Source organism: Orbicella faveolata, unplaced genomic scaffold (assembly GCF_042242905.1).
Source record: "Orbicella faveolata isolate gen_17 unplaced genomic scaffold, um_ofav_v1 contig_46, whole genome shotgun sequence".
Lineage (NCBI taxonomy): Eukaryota > Metazoa > Cnidaria > Anthozoa > Scleractinia > Merulinidae > Orbicella > Orbicella faveolata.
In genome coordinates, this window is record NW_028301576.1 from 21,752,240 (window position 1) to 21,771,310 (window position 19,071).

The 19,071-nt window shown below is 37.1% G+C and overlaps 1 protein-coding gene and 1 long non-coding RNA gene across 2 annotated transcripts; both read left to right on the top strand.

The window, feature by feature from the left end:
- Nucleotides 1–9,749: 9,749 nt before the first annotated feature.
- Nucleotides 9,750–12,482, top strand: LOC149098873 (uncharacterized). The gene is made up of 2 exons (XR_016203991.1): nucleotides 9,750–10,018; nucleotides 10,416–12,482. It is a non-coding gene; the product is annotated as an uncharacterized LOC149098873 (long non-coding RNA).
- Nucleotides 12,483–16,119: 3,637 nt separating this feature from the next.
- On the top strand, nucleotides 16,120–17,018 carry LOC149098874 (uncharacterized). Its single transcript, XM_089276734.1, has one exon. It carries the CDS (start codon nucleotides 16,120–16,122, stop codon nucleotides 16,753–16,755), a length of 636 nt encoding a protein of 211 aa, XP_089132860.1. The 3' UTR covers nucleotides 16,756–17,018.
- Nucleotides 17,019–19,071: the final 2,053 nt, after the last annotated feature.

A 19,071-nucleotide genomic window follows, 5' to 3' on the forward strand; every position in this document is an offset into this window, starting at 1 on the left:
GAGACTTCGAAACATGGGTCGACGAAACTCGACTAATATGTCACCAAAGCGTAATAATAGTAAACCAAAATTGGCTAACAGAAGGCGGCCTTAGACAGCTCAGAAAAAATCTGGTTACCAATCACTTGACTACACAGCACACCGGCATATGCTGACAGCTTTTGTTAACCCTCTTCTGCTACATTAGAGCGATTACTAAAAAACTTATTTGATAATAAACACTTTCAGTCTGTGTCCTCGTAGAAGAAACAACAAAAGATGATTTCATCAACCATCCTCCAACCACCATCCTCTTGACCAGTTTTGGGGGAAGAGGGACTGGAATGGCGTGGGAGTTTGTTTGTTAATTATATTACGTTTGTCCCGATTTTAGTTCATTTTGTTTAGATCAGAGTAACATTGGGAAAAATAACATTGATAAAAATAACATTAAGGGTGCATTTAATTTGTAGTTTTTTACTTTTTATTTGTAGTCTAATTGTATTATATAGCGCAGCTGATTTCAATTAATTCGTCTGTCAACGGACGTTTATTTTTTGGCTACTAGTTATATTTCTTACAGCGCGCGATAGCAGCCAAAAAGCGGGGGCAAAGCAATTTCATCTTTCTCAGGACCGAGCCTAGTGTTCGAGCTTTTTCATATCCAGAGCGGTTAATACTTTTGCTTGGGATCTAGAAGAACTCAAGACAAAATAGAGAGTTTGTGGACAGACTAAGAATTAATGGGACGCCAGACTTTAAAGAAAAATCGCTTTCGCTGAGCTTAAAACGACAAAATAAATAAGCAACAACAAAAAATAACACCATGGTAATTCCTTTTCAAATAGACTGTAAGAAAGCGCGCAATAAAAGCTGTACTTTTACTTCTATTCAACAAACTCAGGCCAGCTTTGCGTCCTTGCTCGATTTCATAACAAATTAGCAGGGCTCAGCCAAGTGGATCTATAAACACCAAAACTATCAAGCGTATACTTAAAAGATGGAAAATATGCTAGGTAAAAGTGCAAGAGGGACTGACTTTCCTCTAGTCAAAATGGCGAGTGTTGTCCATTTTACCCAATGGGAGTCGAGTCGTCTAGCCTTGTGGTCAACTCGAGTTATCGGAGGTTATGTCGTGAAGAACAAGACTTAGTGGGCTAAGGTTGTAAATGACTCTACAAAGAAGAGTAAAAACAATTGCGAACTGACGACTTATTGGAAGGTGTTTAGAAATTGTCAGGGAACAGTAGTTATTAGATAAATTAGTTTATTGTCATTGCCCCAGTGCTACTGCTGCCGGTTTACAACTCGTTTGTTTTTATTTTTGCTCGAGCCACTTAGCAGGCAAACGTCCGATCTGCAGAGTATGAAAGGATGTGATGAGATGTCGAACTGGTTGCATCTTTTTATACCGTGTACTGGGTGTACCTTGACTATCTCAAAGCTTGACTTGCGTGGTAAAACGCTGATGTTTTTTATTCTCGACAGATAATTGTATAGGTTTCCAGGGTTATCTCATCGTTGACATCAATGACATCAATGAGTAATCGATAGGTAATTATAATCGATTGGTAACCAGTTGATTAGTTATTGATTATTGCCAATGACCAATGAGTAATCGATGAGTAATCGATAGGCCTCTAAATTTTCAGTCATCGATTAGTTATTGATTGCATCGATTAGTCATTGACTGCAAATTTTGCAAATCTCTATTTGCTGTTACTTATCTTTATAACCTTAGCGAAGCGCGCGTTCTGATTGGCTAATACTTTCGATCCATTTGCCCGTTGGTTGCACGCTGACGGCAGCTTGTTTATTTGTACTTTTTCTTACTCTTTGTAAAACATAATTCCTAGTTTTCTTCTCCTAAAATATGGGAAAATCTAATAATTCTTCCGGAGATAGATGAGCAATATTATTCCTGTGAGCCATCAAATCTCGAGCTAAAGTTTTTTGCCGGGCCTCCACCTAAGGAATTTGCGAAGGCAAGCAGGAGTTGAATCAGCTGGTTGAACAAAGGCATTCGGTACTCGGAGACGGGTCGGAACAAAAAAAACAACAAACTAAGTTTGTTGTTTTGAAACCTGGTCTGTATCAGCCTTTCGAGGTTAGTAATGCATTGCGGAAATTTAGCGAGAATTTTCTAGCGATTTGATGACAATAAAATTCAGCACAAGCTTTCATTGTAAAACTTTTCTAGCATCGAAAGCCATTTAAACGCTTTGACATATCTCTGTTTGTGAAGTCTTACATATGAAATCCTTCTGTTCCAAAAACGCTATAAAGGCGACAGTTTCATCAAATATTGGTAGCCTCTGATGAATTATTTCAGTTCCCGGGTTTTAGTTTAGCTCGTAAACTCGTCGCTCGATCGTGAATTGAACTCTTGAAGAAACAGCCGCTCGAAGGAAAGACTGGATCGTGCACAAATATAAGCTTATGTTTCTGACATTTTCCTTAAGGTCACAGTCTTCTGTTCATGAGCTTATTTTACCAAATAACGAAACTGACAGAGATCATTTTTAAAGGCCATTTATGTGTTCAAGTTCAGTCTTAGACGCGCAACTCATTAAACATTTAAAAGGAAGTGGAAAAGAAAACATAACCCACAAACCGGCTATTGAATAACTGACATCTCAAACAGCTCAAAGCCAGGGTGTTTTGTTCGCTTTCTTCTCCACTCTCGCTTTTAAGAAATGTCTGGTTCCATTTTGTTCTTTTCTTTCGTCGAAGAGGCCGTGAAGGATAGAAAGCTCAACCACCAAAAGCTTCAACCATGTGCAGTTTGTTTTCAATTCTTCGGTAAACTGATCTAAATTTAGCTTAACGAATTTTTGAGAAACGCTTTTACCGACTGCCATTTCCGTTTGTTGTCAGCTTGATATTTAGGTTAAATGAGCACTTTGAAATTGTTTGTTTGCCTGAGAAACTATTACCTCGCCGCTATTCAAGAAAAATTTTGATATGTCGACTTGTCAGATTGTTGAATACACATTTTCGCGTGGTTTATCGCGGTTTATCTCAAAAGTCTCAATGTTATCAAAGAAATGGTAACCGTGCAGCGTGCAACTACCCAGTTGTGGATGCACTTGGGTGGTTGGTTAACCACTCAAGAAGCTAGAGTCGCACTCGGCTATCGCCCCGTGTGACTCTTACGCTTCTTTAGTGCTTAGAAACCTCCCGCGTGCATCCATAACTTGATAGTTGTACGTTGCACGCTTACCATCTCTTAAATATGTCTCGACATACTGGTACGTTGTTTGACCTTAAGTGTAGGCGTAATTACGTAAACAAGATCGTCTGTTATAAAAGACAAACACTAAAAGAATTTACAAAATATCGGTACCAAAAAGCAAGAAATTTGTTATATTAGTGCACAATGACAGTTGATGAGTAATGATGGGTAATCGATGAGTAATCAATAGGTCATCAACGAGTAATCAATAATAGTAAGCCATATCCTTTTAATTTCTGGCCTATATATCCTGTATCCATTGACCACTATACACAACAACATCGAACATTTTTTTAACATTTTTTAACATGAACTCAATGCGGGGAATAGCCATATTTGAAGTTGGCCAGAAATAAAAAACGGGGTAGAGGGGGTAGTTTTGTACCTTAGTTATTACCTTTAACAGGGGTGAGAGGGGTGAGAAAAAATAAATCAGATCGAGGTTGACGAATGAATGAATAACGTGTTTTGTTTTATTCCCCTAGTTTTCGGAGCCAAACTAGAATTTAAGGATATCGTTGGCCTACCAGTATTTAAAACGTTATTCAATATACTGTACAAGCATTGCAAGCTCACTAAAGCCTCACTTTTCCGAGAGGAAAATGTTGAAAAAAAAAAACAGAAGTCAAGGGTTGGAGTTCGGATGATGTAAATGCAATTTACCATTAGAATTTAAAACACTGATTGATATACTTACAGAATCCACAAGCTCCCCAAACCAGAGAAAACATTTCCTGGTAAATTCTGAATATTATTTCCTTGTAGGTATCTGCGATAGACAAAAACACCAGTTTAAAAACAATGAATAAATATGTGTTTTCATGATGTAAATGGAATTTATCAATTAGAATTTAAAACACTGATTGATATACTTACAGAATCCACAAGCTCCCCAAACCAGAGAAAACATTTCCTGGTAAATTCTGAATATTATTTCCTTGTAGGTATCTGCGATAGACAAAAACACCAGTTTAAAAACAATGAATAAATATGTGTTTTCATGATGTAAATGGAATTTATCAATTAGAATTTAAAACACTGATTGATATACTTACAGCCCCTCCAAGCTCCCCAAACCGGAAAAAACATTTTCATGTAAATTCTGAATATTACTTCCTTGCAGGTATCTGCGATAGACCAAAACAAAAGTTTGCACAAAAAAAAAAAAAAAAAATACATAGCATCAATATCGAGTTTAAGAGTACACAGTGTAAAATAATATTTGTAACGCCTAACTTTTATTTAATCATTTCTTAAGGTACACATCATTACTTAAACATTTCCAACCGTCTTGTCCTCTGGAGCAAGAGCAAGGTAAGTACCTTGAACCTTGATCTTCTCTCGGTTCAGGGCTAAATTCTGGATGGAGAATAGTTGTCATGTCTTTAGATGGGGTGGAGTGGCATTTGCTTGTTTATCGCTATGTTGGAAGGTTTTGTTTAGATTAGAATAACACTGAGAACATGACATGGATATGCGAAGTTTCACTAAAACCTGAGGCCAATTTACAATTTATGGGAAGCCAGACTTTGGAATGAGTCCATCATAATGATTTAAAGAAAGCTTTTCCTGTCATTGAATCAAATAAATAAATAAATAAATAAATACATACATAAATAAATAAATACATAAATAAATAAATAAATAAATAAACTAAATAAATAAATAACATACAACACCAGCGTGGTAATTCTTCTAAAAAAAAAAACATCTTGGAATAAAACGCGCAATAGACGCCGTCCTTCTATTGAATAAACTCAGACCGCTCTTTTTTTGCCTGTCTTCGATTTGATCATCTAGGCACCCAAATTAGCAATCAACAAATGAGAAACCGTGCCTACTGTCCTGACACGGTGTGATATCAAGTCACTGACCTGATATGGCTGCGTTATCATGGTCACTTGGCCGAATTTGGGAAGAGTGAATACCGAATCATGTCCTGTTTGTAAAGCTTCGTCAGCATAACAGGCTTGTTAGGTTTCGGTCGCCAATCGACGAAACTCACCTGATATGCTACCAAAGCGTACCAGAAAGTACCATGAGTATTTACAAATAATAGTGACTAAAACTGGCAGACGGTTGGTGACCTTAGACAGCCTAAAACAAGAAGCTCATGCCGACAGTTTTTGCTAGTTCAGCCCTCTTCTGTTGCATCAGAGCGAGGTTTCTTTCCTTTCGTTATTAGAAAACTGATTTAGCAATAACACATTTCATATTTTCTATGACAAATAATCTCTACGTGACTTCGTAGAAAAATCAAAAGAGGATGTCATCGACCATCCTCCAACCGCCACCTTCCTGACCAAATGTGGAAAAAAAGAGGGGATGGGTGGGGTGGGGTGGGCATTTCCTTGTTCATCCTGATTCAACTGAATGTTTACTTAGATCAGATTAACATTGAGGAAAATGGCATTGAAATGTGAAGCGTTGCTCTAACCGAAGAAAACATTTTCTTTCAATTTTCAGATATTATTTCTCGATAAGTATCTGCTATAGATAAAGAAACGAGTAAAAAATATATATCTAGCAATAGTGGTGAGATTATGGATACACTTTGTAATATGATAACAAAGTTTACTGTTATTAGAATTGATCCTATAGACCATACGTCTAACCAAATACAATGGAACTTCCCTGAACGGACACTCTCGTAAGCGGACAGGTCAATTTACGACCGCCTTCACAAAACCCGTGTGAACTGCCGTACAAACTCAGTGCTTACTCGTTCTTGTAAGCAACCGCGGACACTTTGAGGCCATGTAATTTCGATTTTACATTTGTTTTTAAGCTCTCGAAAGGAATTGGGCCTGAATATGAAAGATACTCATAGACATTCGTAACTATGGTCCTGCATTTTGTTTCACTGAGACTGTCAAAGTTACTGCTGGCTACAATATGATTATGAAAATGGAGAGTTATATTTCAAGTTGAACGATGTAATTGGAATTTAGCACATAATATTTAAAATATTAATCTATATACTTACAGGTGTAAAATAAATAAATAAAGAAGGAAAGAAAGAAAGAAAGAAAGAAAGAAAGAAAGAAAGAAAGAAAGAAAGAAAGAAAGAAAGAAATAACTATTAATCCGTCTGCAGGCGTTTCGTTTTTGTTTACTAGTTATTTTTCTTCTGCGCTCGAGGGGGCTGCGAAGTATGCCCAAAACAATTTTGTCTTTCCCAGGACCATCTCCATGCGTTCGAGCTTTTTCAAATCCCCTGCGGTTAGCACTTTTTCTTGGGATATAGACGAAGTCACGACAAAATAGATATCTTTTGGACAGAATAATAATTAATGGGAGGCCAGACTTTGAACTAGACAGTGGATATGAGTAACCAACGACCTAATATGTTCACTTTTAAGCTTAATTTTGTCCCTAGGCAGCTAGACGGGGTTAGCAATTTCAAGCTCGAGGACACAGTTTTTCACTATACGGACGACCCTATGCCAGCAAATAACAATTTTTTCTTCTCTCTCCTGCGGTAAATTGGCTTACACTGTAAGTGGGTTTGTTTTTGCTACTGTGTCCTTTAATCGGCTTACATGCCGTCTACAAACCATTCCTAAAAACTCTTCGTAACGACTAACTTACATACTAGACACAGAAGCATACGTTAAAGAAGAGATACATATCTTACAAATTAACATTTATTGCTTTTTGTTCACCTCTAACCAACCAACGATCAAAGAGGTAAACTCGACTGAAATTGACTTAGTTTTTATAATTTAAAATTGTACGTCGTGAGAAGCACAAGATTACGCCCAATTACAGCGCACAACCAAAAAAACTCACAACCTTAAAAGATTCCTTTGAATTTACTTATGGTGATTTATAGTGAATAGAGATAAACTTGTGTAGATTAATCGTCGATGGAAGTATGAAAAGGGAAAAGGTGGGGGATTGCCGCTATTTTACACACAAAAATTGATCAACACGACAAATTTCACCCCTCTCTTCTCCCCGTTTAATACCTTACATAGTTATACATACTTTATTTATTTCAACACGGTAAAATCTTCAGTGAATTATTATTATAGTGTAACGCGCGCGGGCGACAAAAACTTCCAATCAAGGAGTCCAACAGCCAACGGTTTCATTACTCGACTCTCAACTTTTAGCTTACTTGTACATGGCAAGTCTACTAACACACACCGGCCACTCCATCACGTGAGTCCCCTATATACGCTGTATTACGAGTACATTGCGCGTCCCGTACTGGTCATATAACCGTCTCTTAGTCTTAGAACTCGTGCGAGTATACATTCAAATTCAACCGTTATACATTTTAGCACGCGCATCATAGCTTGTGCAATCACTATATCAATTTCATTACAATACTATTAAAAAGGAGTTCAATTATAAGTATATTATTTTACAAGATTTCCGTGTGGGAGCCTGATTGACAGTTGTTATAAAGTTGGTCAATTTCCGTTTTGAAGCGTCGGAGAGAGTGTGATTTCCGTAAATAAGCGGGCAATATTCCATAATAACGCCCCCGCTTTAGCCAAAGCCACGCTTGCAGTAGTCTGTGCGCGGCTTGGGTTAGTCTAATTTGAGCTCAGAATTTCTTAGATTATACGGTGTACTGCGGATGCTAAGAAAGTTTGCAGGAACGCCGGAGTAAGCCCCCCACCTCCACCCCCGACCCCACTCACCCAATTGTTCAGTTTAAACATCTACATTGCCTTAATCTTTTTTTTTTTTTTTTCCGCGCGTGGAAAGATTTTTCAAGCGGAGTCCATTTAACAAAACAAACTGGCACTTGTGTCATAACTGGACTTGGTAATGACCCTGGCAGCCTATTTTGGAGTGAAAAAATGCATTGAACGCCTTCCAAACTAAAATGTGGCATTCCAATTTGGAAAAATTCCGAAGGGTACTGGTATTTGATGCCGAAAAAGTTTGTGTTTCCGAAAGGTTTTGGCTTATTGGAAGGAGAAAAAGAAGTGTTCAGTTGAGTCCGCCAGGGACCAGACATCCAATTTCACCAAAATGTACAATTTAATGTAAAAAGATCGTGCACCCATCGCGCTTTCCTTTTTTGAGAGATTCAGATTTTCTGATCTCCCGGCCCACAACTTATCAGAATAAAACGGTCATCCATCTATGATTCTAAAAGGATTCAGAATTTCTGATCCCCCAAGACTTTAATAGTTTCAAAAAACTGATCCCCAGTCCACAACCCGTCAGAGCAAAACAGTCATCTATTTATAATTCTAAATGCATCCAGAATTTCTGATCCCCATCACCTCACGGGACAAAAACGGCTATCTGTTCATGGTTCTAAAAGTATTGCGAATTTCTGATCCCCCTCCCCCACCAAATCTGCTAACATGATAGAAAGAGCATTTCTGATCCCACATGACTTAAAGGGATTCAAAAATTCTGATCCCCCAGTGCATAACTTATCAGAACAAAACGGTCATCTACCCATAATTCTTGAAAGGATTCAGAATTTCTGATCCCCCTTGTCAGGTGACAGGACAGAAATGGCCGTCTATTTATAATTCACAAGAAATTAACTAGATGTCTGATAGCTAAAAAGTAACGATTGGATAGTAACTTTAAACACATTACAGACAAAAGGATCACAGAGTAAAGGGCATCAGAAAAGTACACAAATGAAATATTCACAGCTAGGTCATTATTAATAACGATTTGAAACCACGCCAAAGGATCGAGACAAAAATTGCAGTTTCATTTCGGACAGTGAAAGGTTTTATTTTCAAATCAAAAAGATATGAATTTAGGCTCCAGAATTACGAGCTGTTGTTTAAAGTCCACATCAAAGATAACAAGAATTTTAATCAGGACTCAGCTGCCGTCTGCGCCACCTCCGTTTTCTGCTTTAATGTGTTCGTTTCGGATTGAGGGCCGCTATTCTTGCCTTTTTTTTCCCCTCTGCTCTGCAATGAAGCAATTGAAGCTAAATATTCTTATAAATAGCGATAGAATTAACATTGTTTTTCATTAATCAATTGATCGGGAGTGTATTCTTTTGTAAAGAATAGTGAGCAGTATGTAGGCAATGCGGTAGTGAAGTGTATCGAGCGTGATCTGTAGCTTCAAATCAATTCAGTGTAAACTTTAAGTTACCTCTTCAAAAAGCACACTAACAAGCTATTATGCAAGCATTTCATACATAGGAAATGCGTGTGAATAATTTCTTCGTTACGGGTGCTAATAAAATCAGAACAAACGTTTTTCTTGTGTTTCAGTGATCGCGAAATAAATATAACAACGAAATTTCTTCAGCCACAACATTGCTTTCGATTCAAAGATTGAGCAGCTAACTGTAATGTTGAGCAACAATTATGATATACTTACTTTTCTGCGACTTGCCTTTCTTTCACCGAAGCAACCAAGATACTCATTTGAACTTGGACAAATCATTCCATGCTTCTTGCTGCTATTGACAATGTTGGATTCGAAATTGCGCGCAAATAACCGACTCCTTTGGAAAGGGAATCTGCTGGTCAAAAGTATTCATTTATCAGATTGACCGAAGGATTATGGGATCGGACGGAAACACCAAAATGGCGGGCAAAGTCGTGGTCAATGTTGTTAGGATTCGATAACAAAGCTCTCTGTTATTATATAGCCTTGCTCTACGTTGGAAAGCAGTCACAAATTGTTTACAGATGTCCGTTGTTATTCCAGTTTAGTCAAATCCCAGTAAAGGTGGAAAAGTATGAAGTTTCGTCGGCAAAACAGTGTGGCAATCAAACTATTTGCCAGCAGCTGGCGGTTTCTCTTACACTCGTCAGGTTTACAGAAAGGTTATGGTTCCTGCAGCTTTCCAAGGTAAACTGATTTTCTTGCATAATTTGTGACGGTTCTTAAAATACTGGAAACGTTCTGGCCGGTTAAATTGATCGTGGAAGATTACAGAAGATGCAGATGCTTTAACACACTGTTAAGTCTTGTTGAGTTCGTGAATACAAATGTTTATTTCCTAAAGGAGTTATGAAAGCAACTGTATTCAACGCAACAATATACTAACAAGTTCGTGTTGGGAAAATCATTCATTGTAAAAGTACAATAAGTGCAATAAATGTGAGCTCTCTCATGTAGTTTACATATACTTCTTATATATCTGGTGTATATCTTGTCTAGGATCAACTGGACATACATATGTAGTATACAACACCTAAAACACAAGATATCAAAAAGCAACATCCTTCACCTTTTTGATTTTCAGGTTGATGGTGGTGCTCTTGAGGTTATGTTAGATGTGCATATTACATTATCAAGACCATTTGTTTGCCACTTATTACTTGAGTTGCAAAAGACTGATGTTATTTTCATTAGGGTGGTTGAAGTTCTCTTTAATTGGGCAGTGTTCCAAAGGTCCTTTATAATTTGGCATTTCTTTATGCAAATAGAGGTTATTTAGAACAGCAGATATAATTCACAGCTAGGTTACGGAAAATTACTTTTAACCACTTCCAGACCTTTGTTCATAAGTCTTGCCATAATTTGAAAAACCCATGATTCATGGATAAAATTAATTGAAAAAAATACTTTCATGAAGAAATTCCTGTAATTGAAATTTGAAATTCATGTCAAGAATATTTTGTGCTTTTCCGGTCATGAAATCTGTTTACATTTCATGAAAATTTACTGAAGAATGTAAACATTTACTAGACTCCAATTTAAGTAGCTGAGAAGTGTTTCAAACAGGATTTTAGAAGGATATATGTTAAATTTAAGTAAGTTTTGTGATAAATCGCAACATAATGGAAACTCATTTCCAGCCAGATTTTGTCCTCCTTTTGCATCTGGATGTGCCTGGTTTTTGGTATTAAATTTTAATGTACAACTGTAGCAGGTTTAAATAAAACTATTAGTTATTTATACATTTTCCTATGTAAATACAGAGATTTCACTTAGGTTTAGGATTTGAAGAGCAGTTATCAAAGATCCATATAAAATGAATAATGAAGAGTTTTCAATAGTTAGCTATAGTTTCACCACCTGTGACTAAGAAAGCTTTTGGTTAGGTAAATATTAAAGTGCTGCATGTACATGAGTGATGGATAATTTTTTAGATTGGCTGCTGTCTTTTTACTATCTCTGGGTTTTGGGTAGGTTATCACAGTACGATATGAGTGATGGGTAGTTTTCAGATAGGCTATCTTTTTACTAGATAGGATAGTGTTTTATTGTTCAATGTAAGGAATAGTCTTCAGAAAGCCTAGGTTTTGGCTTACTACATTAGTGGTGGTTTTTGGATAGACAAGTTAGTGGATAGATAGGCCATCTAAGTATCTGTTGACTATCTACACAGGAAGCTAGTTTTTAGCTAGTCAATCTATTTCCTAACTATCTGATAGATAGATATTAGTTAGCTTTAAGCCATGTCAAAGATAGCTATCCTCTATCTACAAAACCTCTTGGATAGAAAAAAGAATAGAGATTTACATCCCTCAACCAGGAATGAGATAGTTGCAAGTAGCATGAAGTTAGTAATAAACTAGTAATGAGATATGATTGTTTTTGGGAGGGCTTCTTTAACTGAGGACAGCAAACTATTGCCAGCTACCAGGAAACATCTCCAAGATGAGTATGCCAAATTAAAAAAGAAAGAATAGAATTGCTTGTAGCATTAGCTACAATACTTGCATCCATATCTGTCAGGTCTTTATAAAAACAATTTTACCCACACTCTTCTCCTTTGAGCATGGTTAAACTGGTTGCGTAACTGAAGTGTGAATGAACTGGTAGCCCACTCAAAAAGTTAGATTGAAGATGTAAAAACGTGTTGGGCAAAGCTAAAGTCCATGGCCTCTGCTATATGACAACAGGTTTTTGGAGGACACTGTATACATGTATGTAGAGTACATTGACCCACTTAAATGTATCAACTGCAAATTTAAATGTTCATGTATATTGCAGTCTTAAATTGTCATCCCTGTAATGTACTGTAGTGTTCCTGAATGCTCTTTTTGTTTTATAACAGTGAGGTGCCTTGTTTCCATGTTAAACAGAAATTGTTAGAAATTTTTCTTTCACATAAGGTGGGCAAATTCTGACAGAGAAAGTGGAGTCTGCATTTATGCCTACAGTTGTGCAGTTTGAGTAATCTTACTGTTTTGATCAATTCTGAACTTTCCTATCCTCTTAGGTACTGTTTGATATTGTTTTTTTAAACTTACAGCTACTGTAATTTTGAAGTGCATAGATCATTGTAATACAATGTGTGATGTTTACAGTTACTTATATTAATAGACTGCTGTGAAGAAAATTGTTCTTCATCACTCTCTCAGTATAATCTGAGTGTATGGAATCTGTTAAGAATTATGCTATATTTGTATAAAATTTCTCATTGAATATTGTTATGAAGAAAAAATATTTTGATTAGACATTGTTCAGGCAGGCAGCAAGATCTAAACCCTGTCTTCAGTGTTATGATTTAATGTGGCTACATTGGATGTAACACTGGCTTTGCAGGGGATCAGAAATTCTGAATCTTCTCCTGTGTTCTTTGGGGGATCAGAAATTCTGAACCCTTTCTAGAGTTCTTTGGGGGATCAGAAATTCTGAACCCTTTCTAGTGTTCTTTGGGGGATCAGAAATTCTGAACCCTTTCTGGTGTTCTTTGGGGGATCAGAAATTCTGAACCTTTTCTAATGTTCTTTGGGAGATCAGAAATTCTGAACCCTTTCTAGCGTTCTTTGGGGGATCAGAAATTCTGAACCCTTTCTGGTGTTCTTTGGGGGATCAGAAATTCTGAACCTTTTCTAATGTTCTTTGGGAGATCAGAAATTCTGAACCCTTTCTAGTGTTGTTTGGGGGATCAGAAATTTTGAATCGTTTTCTATGGAGGTACCTCTCGAGACAAGAAATTCAAAAAAATCATTTGGTTTCTTATGCGTGACTTAAACATTACATTTCAGTTCAAATAAAGAATAGGAAATTGCTCGGAAGAATTTTTTCATTCCTTGCAAACAGGGAAACTTTTCCTCTGAGTTTTAACACCAGTTTAAGATTCTTAGTATATTGCAAATATCGTCTTTGGAATTAAATGGCAATCATAGATTTCCGCCTAAGCTCTACGTTTCACTTTAGGCCAATTTTGCACTCATTTCCAACGAAACTTCCAAGCCTGCAACGTAAAAATAACTTTTCTCCGAGACAGGTTTCTATTTTACACCGAAAAAGTAGCCATTTTTGAAGTGGTTCTCAGTATTTACTCTGAATTTTATCAAATTGGAACACCACATTTTAGTTTGGAAGGCGTTATTGTCGAATTCCATTCTTTTTAGCTCTTCGTTTATCTGTGGGGTGGAGTTAAGTTTTGTGAAAACGTTGGCATCATTTGGAACTATTTACGCAACAGATCCACTTCTATAAAATAAGATGTAATAAGATCGTTCACCTTCATTGATTCACCTTGAATATTTTAAACTTTAAACCCGCGTAGACCATGCTAAAGTACGTGTGCCAATTTTTTCAAAATCAGGGTAGTTTTCCACACGCTTTATCTCTGAAACGAAGTAGGTGACCCCCATTTTTTTTTCTTTTTTTTTTTCGCATTTCTAACACAAGTATCTCATTATCTGAGTGCAGTAAAGGAATCAAAAGAATCCGTCGACTGGAAAATTTTCGCGCGAACTTTCTTAAGGTAACGTTGAGTTTATCCCAAACAGAGCTACAGTAGCCAAAGTGAGGTAAATTCAACGCTTGGTAGAACTTCGAGAGCGGCACTTTCAGAGATGAATAATCTTACACTTTTAAGGGCGCCTATGGCTGAGGATATCTTCTGATGTTGCTCATTTCGTCTATATGCCTTGTCCATGAAAGGTGTTCGTCAATTACCAAGCGCACTGATTTGGCTTCTTTAACTTTTTCGTTCGATTTGCCGGCGATATGAGTATTAATTTGGTTATTCCAGAGAGCACGTATTCGTTAATTTGACTCAATTACCACAAATTCAGTCTTAAAAACATTAAGGCTTAGCATATTGATTACAAACCAGCAAATAAGTTTTCTTAGCTCTAAGTTAACGACAATTTCAAGGTCAGCTATTGCACTGGCCGCTATGGTTATATTTGTGTCGTCAGCGAACATCCTCGCAGAGGCTGAACTGAGGTAATTGGACAGACCATCAATGTAAACTAAGAGTAGTAGGGGTCCAAGGTTGCTACCCTCTGGGACAACACAAGAAACTAGGGCAACGCCCGCCAAATGGCCATTTATGCTGCAGTTTTGGCTACCGTCGAAGAAATATGATTCAAAACATTTGAGACTACTCGTGGCAACACCACATTTATGCAGCTTCCGTATGAGGGGGCTATGGTCAATGGTATCAAAGGCCTTTTTGAGATTGATAAAGATAACACCGTTGACCACTGTCAATGTGGACCGACCAGCTATTTGTGGCTTTAATCAATGCAGTAAGTATACTATGTAGAGATCGAAATCCAGATTGGCAGTGAGTTAGTAAGTTGTTAATGATAAAATATTCATAAAACTGGTCGTATATAGTTTATTTCCAAAAATTCTGCGACTGTCGGAATGAGAGGAATTGGTCGCAAGTTGTTTGGGTCGTCCCTTTTTCACTTCTTGAAAATAGGGGTCACCCTTGTTAATTTCCACTCAGTTGGAAACAAACCAGTGCTAATTGACTTTATAATTATTTGTGTGAGCGATGGTGCCACTATGTTGGAAGCCATTTTCAAAAACTTATTTGGATTGTTATCTAGGCCCATAGGTTTCCTTTCATTACGTTTTAGTAACAGTTTGCGAACTACGTTCACTGCCGAAGCTTTCATAGAAAAGGCAGTTTCAGTTGGCTCGATATAGCACTCAGGTTCTATGTTAAACGGCGGTATTTGTGAGGCTAGTCTCTCACCAATGCTAGAGAAATACAGATTTAATACTTCGGCCATCGCAGGAGATTCAGTTATCGGTTGTTCTCTAATTTTATTTTCCGAAATATTCTTTACCTTGTTTGGATGTCGTGAGAACAGATTGTTAAGTAAATGCCACTTTTTCTAGGTTTCGATTTACTGCAAGAAGATGATGAAGATTTGCAGCAAAATATTTGCGCTTGGCCTTCTTAATTTCGTTATTTGTATGGTTACAGGCACATCTGTATTGATAGCATGCCATGGTCAGAGATAGGAAATTCCGGACCGCGTTAAAAACCAATCAGATTGCGAGATTCGTTACCGTGCGCCTCTTGGAAAAAAAAAATGTATGATATTTGTCGGCGGGAGGTCCCTATCGAAAGTATCTTTACCTGAGCGCGGTCTTGAGCACGGCCCGAGACCGAAAGCCGACGGAAGGTTGTTTCAAAGCCTAGCGCAAAATTTCTCTCGAGATGGACCGTCCAAACCCAGCAAATAACTTTTTTCATGTTGTTCTGTTGTCAATAAAATTGAACTGCCAAAGATAAAAGCAAAAGATTTTTGAAACGGCGAAAAACCGCAGAACAGAAAAAAAAAGATCTCTAGAACTTCCAAATTTAACTGCTTAAGATTTTAAAATCGCAAAATTTCATTGACAAGGAGTAAAAAAAAAGCCAGTCAAAGATAGGCTTGTTAACAATTATGCTTTTGTTTTCCTGCATAATGTTTGCTTCCAAATAGTACAATTCGCTTTCCCTCTGAGTGCTTTCATTCAGTCTAAATCCATGTCTTTACTATTTCCGCAACATTCTAAGACGTGAAGATCATCACGATCTGGTTGGATAGTCACTCTGTTTATATTCCGCGTTGCACGCCTTTGGAACAAGGTCAGTACACATGCATACATGTTAAAGTTTCTTGTGTTAAGCTAGAGATTGCATACGCATATGTGTTTCCATAAAAAAGACGTGTCACTTTTTAATCTGCACACGATGATAGAACGAGGCATGCCTAGTGCAGGTTCGTTTTGTATGCGCCAGCTATACATTCATGGAGCATAATTCTCTCTCGACTTGGTTTACACTTTACAGTAGTGTTACACGTATTTTTATTTATTTATTTATTATTATTATTATTATCATTATTATTATTATTATCATTATTATTATTATTATTGAGCCTGTCCTGCAAGACATCTCGGGTGAACAGCTGGGAAGAGGTTCTAATCGAGCTCCAGATGCGAGATTAGATATTCATGCGCGCGGGTTCTGGGAGAACCAACGATCAGCATTCTTTGACTTGAGGGTTTGTCACCCTAATGCTGATTCGTATAGGGACCTAGAGCTCCAACAGATATACCGCAATCATGAGAACGAGAAGAAGCGCCTTTACACGAGGAGGGTTTTGGATATTGAACAAGGAACTTTTACATCCCTTATTTTCACGTCAACAGGCGGCATGGGAAACGAGTGCTTGCAGTACCATTCCAGACTGGCGCAGCTGATCTCCATCAAGAAAGGAGAACATTATGCTAAAACAATCTCCTGGATAAGAGCAAGGACATCCCTCGCTTTACTAAGATCCGCAGTAATCTGCCTAAGAGGTTCAAGAGCTAGAAGGAAAGCCTTTTGTGACTTTAAGAACATTGATATTGACGTTGAAACCCAGGAGGGAGCCATTATGTAAACACTGTTGAAATAGGTTTTAATAGTTTATTTCTTTTATTTACTTTTACCTCGTAATATACCGATATTAACGTTGAAACCCAGGAGGGAGCTATTATGTAAACACTGTTGAAATAGGTTTTAATAGTTTATTTCTTTTATTTACTTTTACCTCGTAATATACCGATATTAACGTTGAAACCCAGGAGGGAGCCATTATGTAAACACTGTTGAAATAGGTTTTAATAGTTTATTTCTTTTACTTACTTTTACCTTGCATATACCAATTTGTATGGAATATGTTAATTAATGTTATGATGATGATAGTAGTTTTTATTATCATCATTATTATTTCATTTTATTTTTTACTTTGTATGCGTTTGTAATTTCGCTTGTTTACATGAGTATTTTACCTAAAACATACATCATTTGTGTGCACTGGTTTGTAGAACGAGATATACATTGCACGCGTTCGTAGTGTTATTTGTGTCTACGAGGGTATCGCTTAAAATGTATCACATGCCTAAAAGTATATTTAAGACTGCTTTCGTTCATAGAACAAGACATACATTGTATCATTTTATTTTTCATTTCTTTTGTTTTGGTTCAATTGTGCGCGGTTTTATTTTGTTTGCACACGTGTTTCGCTTAAAACGTATCATTAGTAAAGTCGACTTCTTGAACAGCAAATTTCGTCGAGTTATTTCGGGTTATGACGACTCGACGTCCTTCCCTTCTTTCAAGCAGCAGAAGTGCACATAAGATTATTCTTCTGGTGAGCATATTCAGACTTCTTACCGTGTAAGGTATGTTATCTTCCGGTAAGGATAACTTCTCATTTTTCAGGACATGATTTCTTCGAAGACGGCTCGACTATAAATAGACACGACTCCACTCATTTAGAATGTATTTGACATTACTGAAAGTGATTTCGAAAACTTTAAATGTCTTAAGCTTTCAGTCACGTACAGTAACGAAAAATGAAAATGCAAAACCGTCTTTTGTCCATGTGGAAAATTTTGAAAACACCCTCTATTACCAAGTTCAGTCCACTTGCGTCAGATAATATCTCTGAACACGATAAAATAAGGACATTTTTTTCATCGAATTCTACGTCAAACTTTGACTAATGCATTTTTCTGGCCTTAAAGATAAATCCAATCTGAATAGCGTTAACTCGTACTAAGATGCAGTTTTTCGTTTATGTCCGAAAATAACAACAGCACTAAACACACTGTAAGAACTTTGGCAAAATTTTTAAGCTCCGTGCATGCGTATCGGCTCGTGTTCCCAAAGAATTTCTCGTTCTTGTACACTTCCACTCGTGTTGCTACAACCCGATAGGAACACTAAAACAGTCTTTCATTTTGTACATAAAATAATCATAAAACCCTTGGGTTTACCTATCATAGCAATTGTCCAACCTTTCGAGAGGAAAATTCGGAAAATGTCGAACTATATTACAACTTGAACGATGTAATTAGAATTAAGCAGTTGCTTTTTAAAACGTCAATCGATATAATTACAGGAGTCTTAAGTTCACTAAACCGGAGAAAACATTCACTGTCAAATTCCGAATATTATTTTTTTCTCAAGTATCTGAGCGGGCCGGATTCCTAAATCCTCGAATTTGATTGGCTAATCATACGCACGTGACCGGTCCAGCTTTTTACAATACGGCCCACGGGCCGGATTTTTTCTTCGCAGCCTAAATTTTGCTCTTAAAAGTTGGCGGTAGTTGTCAATCTTTTGCCTTTTTTACACGTCCATCGACGATTAATCAACGAAAGTTTATCTCTGTTCACTTTAAAATGGCAAGGAAAGTCACTGTAAGTAAATTGAATTGAGTGTTTTGAAGTTGTGAAAGTGTGCTGGGTTGTTTGTAGCTTGGCGCTGTAATGGTGCGTAATCCTGGGTTTTTCTCGCTATAAAATTTGAGTCAATTTCAGTCGAGTTTACCCCGCTGATCGTTGCTGTATTTAGGAGAATTTCTGTCGAATACACTTAATGAATTTCCTCGCTTTCTGCTATTCAATTTACGGTAGAAAAGTCTGATTTCAAGTGATTTTAAAAGCAACGACTGACAGAAATTGTTTTTGTAGTAAAACTTCAAACTTCGCACGAAATTTCACACCGCAAAAACAATTTTGGAGAACTTAACTGGTGAAATAAATGCAACTAACATAAAGTAGTTCAAAAAAAATCTGTTCTTTAATACATCTTTCTTTGTGTACTATCTGAGTTACTCGCTCGTTGCCGAGATTTTTTACAAATCGTTAGTAGACGGCGTGGAAGCCGATTCAGTGACAAGAGTTGCGTAAACAAACCCATTTGTAAT